Here is an 18,413-nt window from a genome sequence, read left to right as displayed (position 1 = left end):
ATCTTCTTGATGGTTGTACGGGCTCTGTAATTTCTTGATTATATTTGTTTTACGTTGCATCGAGAATTTTTCACTCGTCTCAAGACGTCACCAGCTGTAGCACTTAGGGCCGCTACGGTTCTTTAACATGCCAACGCCTGCCACAACCTCGGTTTATATCCGAAAGATCTGCAATACTGAGCATTTGGCGAAGGAGCAATCACATGAAGTTTTCAGAATAAAGGGGACATAACTCTGCTGAAGCTACAAATAGATCAATCGGATCCTGACACCAAAATCGACACTGTGAATTCCAAAATTAGGTCATCACAACCTACAAATGATGCGACCAAAGGTCTACAGTGTGCAAGATATGATTTGTGAGACTTTGCTTTATGGCCCACACCAGCTTGAAATAAGGTCATTGTGACCCATTTCATCCTTGAACTCCAGTATATGTACTTCTTTGAGAAGAAATCGTACTCTGGCATCTTAGACAACGAACTAAGAGAGCTATTTTACAGTTAATTCTCTGGCTATCCATTATCATATAAAGCCGAAATATTAATTCACAAAATAGTGCACAAGCTCTAAATTTTAAGTAAGCCAAAAAAAAAACAAAAAAACAAACACATACACAATCAGTAATTGCAGACATATTTTGATTTCTGTGCATTGTGAATTCAGTTTTGCAGAGCTTCTTCCAACCCTTTGAAATAATAGCACAAATTGATACTGATATTTTATTGCAGATCTTTAACAAAACACATCATCAGGCCCATAACAATCTTACAAGATACATGATTAAATCTTTCTAAAGATTAGAACTACAATTAATCTGAAATAGAAGACTACATTTATGCATATCAAATTCAGTGCATTTTTTTAAAACATGGAATACAGCAGTTCTTCATGTCACCGCTTAAAATATCCAAGTACAGGAGTACTAAAACAAATAATCGCAACTTAAGATTTTTAAAAAAGAATTGAGGTCAGTTGAAAGTCTAAATTCTTATTTTTCAGTCCAAAGCATTTTATTTAGAATTGTTTGTAATAACAAAAATTTTAAGACATATTTTGTATCTGGGCAAGAAATTCGAAATCTGCTTTAGATTTAAACTTTCTGCTATATTAAATAGAAATGGATACACTATCACAGCCCTATTTTACTTAAAGCCATAAACAATCAGGTCATGGGCAGTCAGGGAAATCTGTCTTGTTTTTATTTTTTAAAAAAATATCACAGACATCTACCACTAGTTTTCTCCTAGCAAACTAAAATATACCATAAATAAAATTTAATTTGAAATAAATTAAAATATGTTATAGAAATCCATTCCATTGGTATGAAGATAATTATGTTAAAATATCTACACAAAGTCATCAGTTCATGCAGCAAATGCCAAATACATTATGAATAGTTCTACACATGGAGTGAAATAATATTATATTAATAAATTTTACAACCTTGAATTTGTCCAAGCTGCCTTGCGCTGGACAATTCAATTAACCCTTTTCAAGGTAAATAGAAACAATCAAATAATACATTTCAATTTTAACGCTGAATATCATCACGGTAATTGGTTATTAAGCTGTGACATTATAAACATAAAGGAACAAAGTGTCTTCACAAATACAAAAAAAAAAAAAAAAATATATACCCGTGAAATCTATACCAATCTTACAATTTATGCAGAACACAAAAAAGGTTATTTTGGTATAACCTCAAGAGGCATCATTGCTTATTAACTTAATATATGATATGAACACCCATTACATAATGACTATTAATAGAATACTGAATACAAAATGGTGTACATTGATTACAAAGTATCTGTACATGGAATGGTATCGGGTGGAGACTGGCACCGCCTCACAAGCACCACATCATGGTACAACCACTTACAGATGTACCAATAACCACTTCCATAATCTGTGACCAACCTTTGGCAGGAAAAGTAAAATGTCTGTACAGAACAAAGTCCTATGACATGAGGCTGAGATTATATCTATTGTTAATAAGCTGTAGACACATACAAAAAATGAAAAAGTTGTTGTTGTTTTTCCCCACGATGATTCACATGTAAAAAGCAATTCTGACTACCAGACATTATCACAGAAATATTTTGTAGTCTTTGAAATGTTTGTTTTAAGTTTTATGCTCTATCTCCCTCTCTCTGCACCAGAATTTGAGGAAATCTTCTTTTAAGGTAGGTTTGAAGGCCTGGGGGTGTGTGACAACCCCCTGCGTCTGGTGTCGGCTGACTTGTTCTGATTTTGTCGTCTCTCAGGTAATCGCAGTTCCTTCCCTTGAGGATTCAAGTTAACACTAAAAATAGATCAATTCTTCCCATCAGACTACATGTATAAAATCAACTAATCAAATATTCACCTCAACAAACAGTTATACAGAAAAGTTTCTTTTTCAAATCTTTTGAAGAAATTTTCATCATCACTTTGCTCTAAACGATGAAGATTAATAATTTTAAAAAAAGATAATAATTTAAACATGATTAATAGATAGGTGATGTTTACATAGACTATACTCCTCATTGTCTTATTACTTGAATCATGGCAAGGGTACACATATATATATATAAAAGGCTACTTTCAAGGCAAGATATATAGTTTTCCATCAATTTGTTTTTGATACCATTGCATGCTCTCTGTTTACTCCAGACTCTAGCAATCACATCACTTCACACATTGCAGAAACAACAAAATTTTGAACTGAATCAGAAACTGAGTGCATTGATTTGACACAAAGCAACTATAAGGAAAATACTCTGAATAAAGATTCTGGGGTATACATTTCTGTCTTGTAGCAAATTATTTTTAATATATAATTTAAATTCGTATCAAATTATTATTTGATTTTATAAATATTCATCATATTAATATCATTACATAAAAGTTTCTTGTATTAGTGCTTAAAAATGATTATAAATATATATTACGCATAAAAATGACCCTTTTTGCAGAAATAATTCCTTGTATAAATATACTAGAAAGAAATTGAATATACATATACAAGTACTGCACTTTAACAAACATTAATTACATAATACCATGTTCAGTAATTAACATGCAGTAGGCTTCTGTAAACAAAATATTTAATAAGACATTATTCAACTTAATTCATTGGGAAATGAAATGCAGTGGGTTACATGATCATTTATCCATGATAACACCCAAAGATTTGATCATGTGACCAACCGCATTTCACATCCTAATGAACTTAAAGAAATAATATCTTATTACTTATATTTACATTTGTGGTGGATATGGAACAATGTCTCAGGTTTTAAAAGGACAGCAACTAAAAAATTTAGTTTAATCGTGTTGTTGCCCGATTGTGACGTTACAATACGCAAGTTTTGAGATGCATCCATTTTATATCCCTTAAATGGACTCTTGTGCCTGTGATAAAAGAATTCTTGTAAACGAGAGGTGAAAAAAGTGCCCATCACGACATGTGTTAATGTATGCAATTTCTTCTGTGCAGTTTATTCACCTCATGTCAGTTGATACTGTAGATTCATAAATATAAGCAAGGAAACTATCCCCCCCCCCCCCCCCCCCCCCCACACACAAAATAAAATTGCTTGTTTTTACTTTTACGAGGGTGATCCAAATGTTTGTGGACTTTCCCCCTAGAATTTTATTGTGAATACGTGACAACATAAAACACATATTTATAAACTAGAGACTTTATCTAACACGGCTAAAAAAAATTCTAAACATTTTAATAACATTGAAAGTCAGGCAAGCAGTTTGAAAATATATTGCAAAGTACGTGGGGGATCTACGACGTATACGTTGTGTTAAATTAATGGCACGTCACATTCGGCAGCTCACTAGCACATTGGAACCTCATCTCCATTTTTGCCTCAGAAAGGAGTCTAGGCACTAATATTGCATTAATTTTTTTAATATTCAGATCAAATTTCAAAATGTGCCCCACCATTTGATATGGGCTCCTGATTTCTGTATACAATCTCCTACACAGTGCCTCAGATGTCCAGTCATTGAGAACATCCTCATTATTTCAGCGAGTGAAGGTCGGCCCTCCACTGACCAGCCAAAACTTTTATCATCTTCAGCTAAAGTTCTTCCCTCCTTAAATCTCTCATGTCACGTGAACACGAGGTGCTATTACAATTTCGTGTCACATGAACATGAGTTGCTTATTACATATTCGTCTTGCCTCTGTCATCAAGTTATGATCTCAGGATGTTCCCAAGAATTTTACAAAATTTAATAATTGATTGATTTTCAACATTTTGTAATGAAGTTATGATAAATTATGAATCACAAATATTTGAATCATCAGTAAAATCAAAGGAACTTGTATGTACTCAATGTTTTTCGATAGTTCCAACAATTGATATCATGACATCATTTTGATTTCATATTACATTTTGCACTTTTTTTTTTCATAAATGGCTACAAGAATAATAATATATTACGAACAAATATAAAGTCTCCCCACATTTCACAACACCTATTTCTATGGCAACTGTCAAAGCAGTACTCTCTGGAGTTAAACATTTTGTACATAAATTCAAAGGTTAAATATTATCAGTATTATTTTGAATTATTTCTATTGAAAAATAAAAATGTTATAGAACAATATCCCACAAACATTTGGATCAGCCCTCGTGTCTCACTAAAATTCATATAATCAGCCCTCGTGTCTCACTAAAATTCATATAATCAGTCCTCGTGTATCACTAAAATTCATATAATCAGCCCTCGTGTCTCACTAAAATTCATATAATCAGCCCTCGTGTCTCACTAAAATTCATATAATCAGTCCTCGTGTCTCACTAAAATTCATATAATCAGCCCTCGTGTCTCACTAAAATTCATATAATCAGCCCTCGTGTCTCACTAAAATTCATATAATCAGCCCTCGTGTCTCACTAAAATTCATATAATCAGCCTTCGCGTATCACTAAAATTCATATAATCAGCCCTCGCGTATCACTAAAATTCATATAATCAGCCTTCGCGTATCACTAAAATTTCATATAAACAGCCCTCATGTATCACTAAAATTCATATAAAAACTCTCAATCAACAGACCAAATTCATGTTGATGTTTACGATCATTTCACGATCTTAAGTACGCAGGAACGTAAAATCAGAAATCCACAGTACACAAAGAAATCAGTATTCTGGGAGTTAATAAACTGTCTACCACATCACATTAATTTATTGCTTATAGGCACCATAACTAAGATACAGCTTGCAAATGCTATAAAACAAAAAAATTTGGCACACAATTTATTTCAGCTCATTTAGAACACATGCTTCTTCTGTGCTAAATTTTAAAAAATGTCCTTGTTCAGTACGAAATTTTTCACACAAGGATTGTCACTTTTGCGTAAACTATTTACAATGGTGCGTCACTGAGTCACATTTGATCGTACTCCTTTCAATGTTTTTGTTCATGTGTTCTTACTTTGTTATTTTCTGCATTCTATGAGTGAGCATTAGATGCATTTTAGAACATTGATTTTCATTGAAAAAAAACCCTGAATGGTTTATATAAATTATATACATATTTATACAACTATAATAACAGATTTATTGTTTATACAGTCAATGAAACAAACGATCACGACATCAGCCACTCACAAGGCACATTAAAAATGAAACAGCAATTTCTGTATACTTTGTTTATAAATTTTAACACTTCCTCAAAATATGGATCCCTTTCCTCCACATTTATGACCATGGTTTTAGGAATTCCATGATTTTTCACTGTAATTTGGATTCTCAGTATATATTTTCAAATTGACTTAACCACTGCAAAATTGTCAAGTAAAAATTTCACAGAACTGCACTTTGAATATCCAAGCCATGTCTAAGAATTGATTCAGCAGGGTTTTTTTTTTCAATAATTATTATCATATTCTCATTGTAAAGTTGGTTTTGTTTATGTGGAACATCAATACAGCGCATTTGATAGACATGATGTCCCCGTTAAGCCTCAACTTTCAGATGTAGTTTTGAATATCATCATGCGGGGTGGATCACACATTTTAATCTCAGTACTTACAATAACATGCATCAAATGATATATAGGAAATATAAGTGTAAATTTGTCTGGAAGAGCTATATTGCACTAAAATATGACTGCACTAAATTTTCTCCTCTTACATCATGGCAATGGTTTGTGTGTTTTCTTTCCGTATCGCATTTCTTTAAAGTCTTTTTCCTACAGTTATATTATAAACAGAAGCCACTTTTCATAATTTTTAATGTCTTCCTCACTGCCTGTAAATTTAAATGCTCAAGATATTAAATGCACCTCCAACACCGAAAAGTTTATATCTCAAAACTGACGTATTACATTGCATCACATTAACGCAGTGCACCAAAATTACAGCAACTTGCATAGCATGACGAGTCGGTTTTTCATCCTAGACCCGACACAGCATTTCTGGGATAATTTTACAAAATAGACATGATTTGCAAATGTAAATATAGTCTATTACACAAAAATTTTATCTTAAATTGATCAAATGAGAAGACGAAGATAATTACACATTATACGTACTGCTACTTCCCGCACAAGGTGGAAAAGAGAAACAGGTCTACAATTGATTACTAGACAGTGTCGACATGGAAGACCTAATACACATCTATTAATTGAAATCTACGTTTTTATCCGCTACTTCTGTGTTAAAAACCTTAAAACCACAACATGCACATTGTCAGAAATATACAATTAATACCATACAGAAAGAGGTATATCAAATGATACACAGATGAAGTTTAAACTAAATTTCTGATCTATAAATCAAATTATTAGAATTTCACTTTTGATATGTGTCCAAATCATAGAATCAATGAATCTGTGCATGGGTACAAGTTCATCATTTTACTTAATGAAGTTATCTCCCTTAATGCAAAGTCCAATTAAAAAAAAAGTTGGGGAGGGCTGCATTATTGCAGCTAAATTAGATCATGTGCATGTCTGGTGGAGATTGATCTGTTGGGAAATAGGACAAACAAAAAACTACAAGATTGCCTTTAAAAGGTATAAGGCTAAATTACTGTTCAGAAAATCTAAAGCATTTACTAAAGTTTAAAGTAAAAGTAACTGCAAATTTTAAAAGTGAAATCAAAATTTGACAAACTAGTTACATATACAGGTACTTTCCCTCCATTTTGAAGCATGTCACTTTGAAAGAAGAAATCTTAAAGAGATAATATGCAAACTCTGACATTATAACTTACATGTATCTTGCATTTACAGTACTGTATAAATTAGTGATAAGTATAATTACCCATCATTAGCTCAACAAAGACCTACAAGTGCTGTTACCATGGTTACGATACAAACCCGTGACCCGACCTTCACCTCTAGCAGTATGGGAGTAAGCGGTAGGATAGAGATAGTGTTGTCACTGGCAACCATTTCCTCAAGTTCATTTTTCCATCAGGTATATAATTTTGAAAGCTGAACAATCAGTTTGGTAAAATTACAATTCATATTAATTTCATTAAATAAAATTATGCAGTTTGAGGGTAAAAAGGAAAAGCACTTCCCAGACTTATATACAGTCAAAATCATTCTAAAGAACATTGCAAACCAAATTGTTTTTATACATACATTATATTCCGAATCAATATATAATGATCATATAAAGCAATCATGCACCTAAAAGATGAAGGTTATATAAATACAAGTACCTGTACTTTAAGAGAAAAAGTACATTTTTAAATGCATTCTTTACCAAAGATAATATAAAAGATGGGATATGTGAAGAGAATGGTTGCCAGGCATTCCTAAGCACTCATGGTGACTTAACAAACTCACCGCAGACAGGCGACTAATAGTCACGCCTGTAGTTATGGTGATAAGACCTCACGCCCCCGTGCCGCTCGTCAGGATAAGAGTTGTGGGAGTGACTTACTTTGGAAGTCGCCTTACTCCGCCCCCTTCCACCCCCATCTTGTCGACGAAGACTCCGCCTCTCCCGGTCAAACTCCAGATCCTCAAGTCTCTGAGTCAGTGTCAGTTTTTGTTGGATTGCCATTCGCAGGAGCGAGTTCAGGGTTTTCTTTTCTTCCTCCGCGCTGATTAGTTGTCGCTGCTGTTCATCGAGCTGAGTTACGTACTCGTCACACCTCTGGGCAAAAATGGCTCTCAATGAGGCGAATGTTGCAGCATCTTCTTTGAGTGCTTTTAATTCATTTCTGAGTTTCATCATTGTCTCGGTCACAATGACTTTCTCGTTTTCATATTTCTGTTTGAGATTAGCTAAAGCGATTTCTGCTGTTGATTTGTTGGCTTTCAGCACACTCCTGAGTGTGGCTATTTGTTCTCTCTTGGTTGACAACATAGCTTTGAGTTTCACAATTTGTTCCTGTAATTCCAGTACATCGGAACTTTCTGAGTCATCTCCGCGTTGCCGAGATACCTCCATGAGATGTTCCACAGCTCGCCTGAGATATTTTACTTGATCAATGATTGTCTCCGAGAGTTTATAGCAAGAGATGGGATCACCCTTAATCTCATTGCTAGAAATGTCTTTTTTGGATTTTGATTTTTTAGGTTTGGTCTTTGGTGAAGACACGTCAGATTTTTCATCTTTATCATCTGCTTTTTCCTCACCATTCTCTTGCCGTGAGAGTTGTGATGATGCCTTGGCATGGTCCAACATAACCCTACTAGGCGTTTCTCCTGTGACTTCACACACAAGATGATAAAGCTGTGCAAGCTCCTCTGTGACCCTGACCAACTCGTCCTGTGTTGTGGTCAAGCTACCCTGTGCTTCTCCAGCAGCCAGAGTCATGGTCTTTAGATCTTTCTCCAAGTCTTTGACCAACTCTTCATATTGGTTACATTTGCTCCTCAAATCATCAATTGCATCATCAAACTCCTTATTTCCTTGCTTGGAACCACTGTGTCCTTTCTCTTGCAGTTTACTGATCTCGCTCTGCAAGTGGCTAATTTCAGATAAAGCTGTTGAGTATTTCTGCTCATTAGAAAACAAGTTCTTCTTCATCTCCAACAAGGCTTTCTTTTCTGGGTCAGTCTCCTTGGCAATGAGTTCATCTAAGGAATTATTGACCCCTGGAGATTCTGGGAAGTTCATGACAGACGAGATCTGAGCCTTGAGTTGATCAGCCTTGCTTTTTTGTTCAATGAGGTCTCGCTGAGTGTCCTCTATGAGTTTCTGAGCCTCCTCGAGAGCGTTCTGAAGCTCAGTTTTCTCCGATTCACTCTGCTCCAGTAACTGTTCGAGTTTCTTCACTTCGTTCTCCTGAATCTCACTCAGTATATCATTAACTTTCCCTGGTCCTGGTTTTACAGGCGACTTCGTATCCTCCTTCTTGAAGTCTGCCTCAATCCGTCGCAGGGCGGGATTCTCGCTATCGTCCTCCTCCGTAGCGACCCCGTTGTCGTGGTTCATTGAGCGGGGCAATCCATCAGTCAAACCTCCCAGCTGAGCCAAGTTACTAAGATTAAACATGGACTCCTGATTCAATCGGGTGTCCAGTTCCTTCTTCAGTGCATGCTTCTGCTCACGCTCATGTTGAAGTGCTGTTATCGCCTCCTCATAATTCTTGTCCACGATTTTTTTTAGATTAACAGCATCATCTAACTGAACATTCAGGTCATCGGTCTCCTCCTGGAGTCTCTTCACTTCATGCTTCATGCCTGAAAAGTAGAGAGATTGACTACATTCCACAAACTTCAATAATTAAACAACACTTTCACTACAGCTGTCCAAATCACTGTGCATTTGTAACTGAGCAATATTCATTATACTCCTGAAGAATTAAAGAGACTAGTTGTGTATACTCAATCGGCTTTGTGATATTTTTATCATACTACTACTTGAGTAGATTTTTCTATGCTTATTTCTGGATTCTTTCCCATTATACGGTATATAAATATTCTCCATTTCAATATCATATACAGTCAAACCTCGTTATCTCAAACTCGATGGGACAGAGAATACACTTTGAAATCTCTGTAGATTCGAGATATCGAGGGTAAAATACTTAAAGCATAAGTGGTTGGGACTTCCGAATTACTTCAACATATCCATGGTATTCGAAATATCGGTGTTCCAGATACCGAAGTACAACTGTAAATAAGGCTGAATTTAATCATTACCGCCCTATGCCTTCATACCCTCAAACTCCACTTGGCTCTGCTTCAGCTGAGACACTTGTTTCTGAAGTATAATATTCTCATCTTCCAGTTCAGCATAGTCTGCCAAGTTCCGATTCTCCCGAATTTTGTATTCACGGATCTCGTTCTTGATCTGCCTACGCTGGTCCTCCAAGCTGTCATTGTGCTGTTGACACTCATGCAGGGCTGCATTCAAGCGCTCATTCTCTGAGGAAAAGCGCTCGATGGCCTGCTTGCAGGTTTTGAGTTCCGTCTCATATTCCAAAAGGGTGGACTTGTAACTTTCTTCCCGATTGGCAGCTTCTTGTAGAAAGGTATCTTCATGGTGAATACCAGACTTCTGCTGCTTGCGAAAGGTGTCCTGGTGTTTGCTCAAGGCCTGCAATTGATGTGAGGCATAAATCAATACACATAAATGCATGTTTTGAATGCACTTGAAATAGTTTTAAATTTTTTATGAATTGTATTGACATATTTCACATGACATGAACTTGTAAGACTAACACATATCCTCAGCTGTAGCTGTTTTTGGTGACTCTGTGATGAAACACAAAACATGTTATGGTTATAATGTACAGGGGTTCAAAATTCAACATCTTTTATGACATGCTCATATCTGGTTCATCATTTCTAGCCAGTCCTTGTGAGAAATGTTCAAGTTCACAAAGAACAAACTGTCAGACACCCACAGTTAATCTCGTTTTTCACTCATTACTAAGAAGTAAAAGGTGAGAGATCAACCATGGGTATCCAACGATGCAAGGAATGTTGTCATTTTCAAAATCTGTTTTAATGTATATCAATTAAAACCAATGTGAACTTTCTATCTTTTCATGACTTTCACATGTAAGTAAACACAGAAACTCAGGCTAACTTCCCATGACATTTAAATGAAACACTAAAAAGTACTTCTATGAAATTATAAATAACTATTGTATTTATTCGAGAACTGAGGTTTATCTTTTTCATTGATTATTCATAAATAGGCTGAAGTCCCTTAGACCTGAATCCAGGATCAGTAAGGAATGGACATTGAAGTAAGAAGATTGTAAACCCTGCCAATTTAACTAAATAATCTATCAATATCATTTTACATTACATACATATCGATTATCATGAATAAATCTTAGTGCATAAGTGAACTTTTCCAAGTTTTTTATTCTGAACAGTTTCTGTTTCTAAATTAGAGAGCAACAAATAGCCTGTGTTGGTTACAATAACTTTGTGTACTTTTCCAGAAAATCTATAAAAGAGAATTTACCTCATTAAATAAATCATGTGCTTTGAATTTTTTAAAAACACATTTCAAAGATGCTTTTTTCAAAAATCTGTATGATAAAGCCACATCATCCACCAGGAAATGTCTGTTTACACTTGAGGGGATTATGATTAGGTCCCTGATTAACAACTGATAAATTACATTATATATATCCCACTTCATTTCTCTCCCGTCATCAAAGACATGGCATTACTGATGGAGCTTCTGATAAGAAATGCATCTTGTCACTTCTTCATAATCTTTGCTGTAGGAGCTCCATATGTATTCCAGTTTTCACCGAGTTCAAAAAACATAAATATTATTCCACTCTTTACCCAAGAAATCATTGTGGAAAATTGAGATTTTGATAAAAAGTGTATGATTATATAATATGTTGTGTGATTTCTTCTTCTGTTTCTTAAGGTCACAGGATACCCAAGATTTTGGATGCATCAAATGAAGTAGAATTTTGCTGTTCTTATTGTGGGGTTTCCTATCATCTTATTAAAAAAAAAATGTGTTTGTGAAACACATGCCCACTGGATTACAACAAAGTGAAACCAGAGGTCAAAGATCAAGGCCACAATGATGTCAAAGTTTTTGATGTCAATGGGAAGATCTTGTCAAAAGGAATACACATACCAAATATGAAAGGTCTACCTCTTATGGTGTAAAAGATATGACCAATGTAAAGGTTTTTGCCACAGACAGATGGACAAACAGGACAAAAACTACATTGCATATCTTCCATTTCGGGGGCATAAAAAAAACCCAAGTTAACCAATGTAAATCGGTCAATAATACTGACATGAAATGCGCCGATAAAAAAATATTTTTAAAGGATTTCCATTTTGGGGTAATTTAATTCTTCTTTTCATTAAATTTTTACTTATTAATAAAGATTTGTGAAGAATGCAAAACTAAAGAGGATTTCATAGGAAATATTGAAAATAAGTGTTTTTAGCAATATAACACATTTACAAAATTCTATAAGGTAAGTTTTGCTGACTCGACATATTTAAAATGATCAGGTTAAATAGCACAGCACAATACCACAAGATATTCTACTTCACTAGATTCCTCTAAAAACCCCAAACACCTCATGGGTCCTAGTACTGCACTCAAGAATCTAGAACATACCCCTACACTAGTCAATATTACATTCTCTCTAGACAGATCACAAGTGAGGATTTAGTAAGATGCATGAGATAAAGATAATCCTTTTCAATAAATTACCCAACCATGCTATGCTTAATTACCCTCTGTTCATCAGAAAATTTTCACTACCAATTAATGCTTTTGCCATTGCAAGCTCTGTTTTGTATTTTTGCACACAATATACATTGAGATACAGATTTTATCATCCACCATGCAAACAGATGCAGATTCCTGCTGTCTGTTAGATCTGAGGTGGAGACCTAGTGAAACGGGAGAAATCTGGGGGAACAGTTGTCCGATCTTACAACAGCTGCTCCTAGTGCTGAACTCTCCCGGGTCAGAGGTCAATCAGCATCTTTGATATCAATAATTATCATCACTTTCCTCAGTGACCTTAAAGAGTCAAAAGATTTTTTCTGTTGTATCAAACATTTTTCCTGTTTTCCAATCGAACTCCTTGTGGTTCGTATATAGCACTTTTCCTGTTTTCCATTCTAAACTCCTTATGAGTTGTGACCTCAAAAACAAATCATGAACAATGTGATAATTGTATCCGGAGACATCAATATTATCATTCACTGCAATCTAAACACATATATGTCTATCAACTTTTGATTCCCAACTTTCCACAGGTAATAATAATAATAATACATGTAATAGCCTTTTCAGGTTCAGTCATATTCTTTCCCTATACTCAGATTCTCATTACTTTCACTGGGAGTGCTTGCTGAACATGCATATACCAGGTATTATATACTGCTCTAACTGCAGAATTACGAGACTGAAACAATGGCCTGAGTGAATGCACTATTTCCATTAATGTGAACACATGCAGTGTATTACATAAATCAGCTCTTAACCTTGGAAAGACACCTATTGATTCTTTCATGGCCGACAATGGAAGGTATGACAGAATTTTATATAGAGCGTTAAATTGTCAACTTAATACCCTCACAGTCTGGGCGGAATTAATATTCTCCGATTTACAAGATCTTGACTCGAAACAGATGACCTACAATCAATATCAACAGGTCAATCTCGGACCTATTATAATCTGAGAAAGGAAGTGGCTATTCATGTCATGAAGAACCAGATCACAGAAATCTGACATGAAACTACAAACCACAGCTGTCACAGATCAACATTGGTGTTCTACGTGTCCAACACCAAAAAAACTGACACACCTCCATCTACCTGTATCAACAGTGACCCATGTAGCTGACAAACCAGAGAGTTCACTGCTAATGGTGGAGAGGACCAACACATACTTTGTAACAGATCTTCGTACTAGAGAAAAAGGAATTTATAAAAAAAAAAATATATGTATAAAGTTGGACCACTTACGGATCGCACACCTATTACAACCCCACCTGTACTGTTATGTACCTGGTGTAAGTAGTTGGTGTTAACACCTCCCAGGTGTCACAATTACCTGTACAATCTGTTTATGTGTGTCACTAGTCAGTGATTATTGTTGATTTACTGCAAGATCAAATATTTATAGCAATATGCTTCCATTAAATATTACAAATCATTCCTAAATACAGAGTTACTACCCTTCATCATATAAATATTAATTTCAAATATAATGACTGTATATCTGTGAATACTGTTACATAATGCATGTATCCATAAGGAGATATCAATGATTCCATTGATTTAAGGCTTAAGGGTGTGGAAGGGTGTGTGGTCAGGTCCTACACAAACCTCTCACTTTGATTTAAGACTTGAGGGTGTGGAAGGGGGGGGGGGGGTGTCAGGTCCTACACAAACCTCTCACTTTGATTTAAGACTTGAGGGTGTGGAAGGGGGTGTGGTCAGGTCCTACACAAACCTCTCACATTGATTTAAGACTTGGGGGTGTGGATGGGGGGTTTGGTCAGGTCCTACACAAACCTGAGACTCACTGTGTTAGATGAGAACATTAACAGGTAGGAACACACTTGTTAATCTTTGTGTTGACATATTACACATTGTACACGCTGCAGTGAAAGCCCCTGGCAAGATAGGACATGCTCAATGTGCATCGTATTTTACCTTCCTCTAATATTACACACAGTAAATTACAGCTGGATTCAATATTTAACAGTAGATTAATTATCTCAATGAATTAATGACACTATTTTCCAGATTTTGTCATTGACTTCCTGTGGGGAAAATAAAACTAGTATCATTTTATGTTTGATAATTGTCTACCAAATAGAACATGAACTTGTAAACACTCAAGACTGCTTGAATGGTACTTTCAACATGATTTAGATACAATATTGTATAATATATATTCTGTACAATATAGTCTATCGTATGTAAATCAATAAGACCAGTGTTTTAAACATTCTCTCTCATGACTCTGGTAAGAGAAACTCATATATAAATGTTTTTAAGTCTTTCTAATTTATTTTTATTTATCATAATGCTACAATGTTACATGCTGCATTAGATTTACACTAACAGTTTACATAATCAACACACTGCTTGCTAGGATGTTTATCTACTACAGACAGATCCTAGTGGATATTTACTACTATCCAACACAACCTGAACAGAAAGGTGAACACACACAACCACTTCACAACAAAACAGTGCAATATTGTGTTCTACAAATTCACAGTGTCTAGGTGTCTGAGTGCCAGGTGCGTTTTATAGGCCCAGCCCTACAGTCCCAAAATTCATCTGACCTCTACAGCCCTATCATTTCCCTTTGCTGAATAGAGTAGGTCTCTGCAGATTATGGGGCAGGTGCTTGCTATTCTTGCACTGAATATACCATGCAGATAGTGGTTCCAAAAGAGGGGGGAGGTTCCAAGGATTGGAACCCCCCCCCCTCCCATTTTGGGGTCAGAAAATTTTGCTGTCTTGTAAACCAAAATTAATTGTAAAACATACCCCACCCCCTTTCAAAAATTCCTGGATCTGCCCCTGTGTAGTCAGAAGAATCTTAGACTTTTAAACTACCTGCGTAGATTTCACAACAATCTTACAATTTTGGCATCTAGCTTAATTACCCTGACCATTACCATGATTACAGAGTTTCTGAAATCTGATTCTTTTACACATGTTCGAACAATAAAACTTACCATAACTTTCTGCACAGTCCATAGGAACAAAACATTTGGACCAACAGTTTTCAAAAACTCTGTCATTATACAACTGTGCAATACCTTTTCCCCAATAGATCAAGAGTTTAAACTGATAAGATCACAATCATATTTACCCATGTTACATTTGCTTTCAACTATACATAAAATATTAATCATTTTAAATACACATGTACAAAAAACATGTACACATTTAACAAAGCATCTACACATGGAATCAAAATGGTTTGAAGTGGAATGACAGTGAAAATAGGAATAAACATGATACATTAATGAATGATAATTAATATAGATATGCCATTTTAACGTTAAATTTTATTCTGGGCAAAATTAAGATGCTTTAAATTACAAGATTTCACTAGTAAACATTAACAAGGCTCAGGTCTTGTTTACATCATAACAATACTGCTCTTATCCAAATTTTGTTTATGAACTTAAGAGGAGCTGTATAAAAAAAAAATTCTTTTAGAAAACGTGAACCAGTCCTTCAATGAATAAAGGTATATCAAAATCATTTCTGTAACGAGAATTAGCAATTTCTTTAAGCTCAAAATTTTTCAAATACATAAAAATTGGGTGTAGATCGTGGTAAAGGATGTGTGAATGTAACAATTTTAAGGATTCTATGATAGCACTAATGTATTACATAAGACTTAATCATCATATAATTATATCTATGACTCGTATACAAAATGAAAGTTTATAGAAGGCACATGGCCACATGAAAATACATACAACTTATATGTAATATAATCTACACCTAGATCTGAGACATGCAATGTTAATTAGTCAACAATGACTCACAGTGAACGACTGTGATGAAGGTACATGTGCGACAAGTTATTAACTTAGTTAATATTCAACAGTATCATCCACATGTGGATACAGATCTTATGGTATTACAAAATAAAAAAAAAGATTGATGCAGTGCTAGTGACAAGGTAATTCAATGTAATGGAACATCAATATATATTAGATGAAAATGCCGGCTAGAATCATTTCTGCCATGTTTTCAATGCACGTCTCATGAACCTGTACACACAAGTGATATATCGTATATAGCAATATTCCTACCTCTTTGGCGCAATCGAGCTCGTGCTTCACGGTTTCATACTGCGCCTCTACCTCGTCTATCTGTTGTCGCAGGCGTTCTTTCTCCTCTAAAACGGCCAAACCATATTCTGCAGCCTGTACCTTCTCCTGGGTCGTTTCTTGTAACTCCGCCTGCAGACGTTCAATTTCTTTCCGAAGTTCATCAGGGGTAAGGTCACTGGTGTTTGTTTCCGACATTCTGTATTTGAGGCCGATTTCGCTTCTTCATAAGGACGAAATTTTGGAAGAAAGTCTCACAAGGGCAGGTTTTTCATTCAGCAAGTCGCCATCTTAATTTATGCAGTTATGCGTATCACGTGACAACGGGGGTAGCTATTTTTACTCAGAGGCGCGACTAAAAGACGAAGTAGGTAGGGGCTTTGATTGGGGAATCAAAAGTTCTTGACTTATATTTTTGAAGAACTTTTAAATTAGGATTTTCTCGGATATGAAGCCCCAAGTCTTATGGATAGCTATCTTAGTCATGAGTGTCGGACACTTTAGTTCAGGGACGTTTCGGCCCAAAGAGATTTCGGCCCAGATGTTTCGACCCAAAAACTTGGATACTTCGATTCAAGCTATTGAAAACTTCGGATCAACTTTTTCAGTCTCTCACCAGAAGGCACGTTACGCAAGCTTCACGAGGAGCGCACGAAACTCTGGGTAGAGAATGCAATTTTTTGAGACACTTCTAAGATAAGACATTTCGGCCCAATTTTTTAAAAGAAAACGATAATAATTTAACAACAACACGGGTATTAGTTAAGTTTGGTTCAGTTTTATTGATGATTACATGTTAACTGATGATTCGAAAAGTATACCCCCCCCCCCCCCCACCGTGGTGGATTTAAGGGGGGCGCAGCCTCTGCCCCCCACCCCCCTAAAATTTTCAAATTTAAGGTAAATCATGGTCTCTTGTTTAGAAAAATTGTAAACGTTATAAGAAGTAATAATTTTTTCCACTCTCAGAGCAATTGAATATACAACAAAATCTTTTGATTTATTGACTCAATCTTATTTGGAGAACTTACATCTTTTCCAACACCCCTAAATTTTGCGTCATTTAATTAATTTCACCTTATTTGAAAATGACAGAAAATAGTAAAAATGACTACATATATGAGACATATTTCGAGCCCTATGAAATCCAGGAGCTTTCGGAGGCTTCGCCCCCTGGACCCCAACCTGGGCTTTGCCCTGGAGGCCTTAAGGCAGCTCCCAGACCCCCTGTCTCATTAAGTTGCGCCCCCTAATCGCAATTCCTGGATCCGGCCCCACCCCCTTAAAAAATTAGAGGACGTGTGTTTTATTGTAGCTTCTTGAATGTTAACTTTTAATCTAGAAAACAAAAGTCAGATGCAACACCCGAATATAAATGCTTATATATATGTAGCGGTCAGTCGGCTTCGATCACCGGTGGCCAGTCAGCTCAGTTGGTAGAGCACATGACCAGAGATTCATGGGGCCCGAGTTCGAATCCCAGTCTGGTCCGTTGCATTTTCTCCCTTCCTGTTACATTTGGTGCCATGACCAGGATCAAATGTAACAGGAAGGAAGAATCTCTAGTCAGGTGCTCTACCAACTGAGCTAATTGGCCACCGGCGATTGAACCCGGCTGACCGCTACATTCCTGAATACATCAACCCAGGATCTTAATCCTCTGGCA

At 35.7% G+C, this 18,413-nt stretch overlaps 1 protein-coding gene across 5 annotated transcripts; it reads right to left on the bottom strand.

Moving 5' to 3' along the window:
- Nucleotides 1-708: 708 nt before the first annotated feature.
- LOC125653224 (protein bicaudal D homolog 1-like) lies at nucleotides 709-17,100 on the bottom strand. Of its 5 annotated transcripts, none has more exons than XR_007361847.2 (5): nucleotides 16,730-17,100; nucleotides 10,142-10,520; nucleotides 7,814-9,661; nucleotides 6,148-6,205; nucleotides 709-2,308 (listed from the first exon to the last, which is right to left on the bottom strand). XR_007361847.2 is itself a non-coding variant. In XM_048882572.2 (5 exons), exons 1-4 carry the CDS (start codon nucleotides 16,943-16,945, stop codon nucleotides 6,149-6,151), a joined length of 2,403 nt encoding a protein of 800 aa, XP_048738529.1. In that variant the 5' UTR covers nucleotides 16,946-17,077; the 3' UTR covers nucleotides 709-2,308; nucleotide 6,148. The 5 variants fall into 5 exon arrangements, 4 of the variants coding, with proteins under 4 accessions (XP_048738529.1, XP_048738530.1, XP_056001265.1 ...); XM_048882572.2 differs by having other exon boundaries at nucleotides 7,911-9,661; nucleotides 16,730-17,077; XM_048882573.2 differs by lacking the exon at nucleotides 6,148-6,205 and having other exon boundaries at nucleotides 7,911-9,661; nucleotides 16,730-17,085.
- Nucleotides 17,101-18,413: the final 1,313 nt, after the last annotated feature.

This window comes from Ostrea edulis, chromosome 7 (assembly GCF_947568905.1).
Source record: "Ostrea edulis chromosome 7, xbOstEdul1.1, whole genome shotgun sequence".
Lineage (NCBI taxonomy): Eukaryota > Metazoa > Mollusca > Bivalvia > Ostreida > Ostreidae > Ostrea > Ostrea edulis.
Note: the sequence above shows the minus strand (reverse complement) of the source record. Positions and strands in the feature narration are given on the sequence as shown.

Bases quoted from the DNA above. Each gene is read 5' to 3' on its own strand.
- LOC125653224 (XM_056145290.1), bottom strand. From the start codon at position 16,945: ATGTCGGAAACAAACACCAGTGACCTTACCCCTGATGAACTTCGGAAA. The intron at 10,521-16,729 runs GTAGGAATATTG...CATCAATTGCAG, and splicing joins AGCTCGATTGCGCCAAAGAG to GCCTTGAGCAAACACCAGGA. The intron at 9,662-10,141 runs GTATGAAGGCAT...TCTACTTTTCAG, and splicing joins GAGCCAAGTGGAGTTTGAGG to GCATGAAGCATGAAGTGAAG.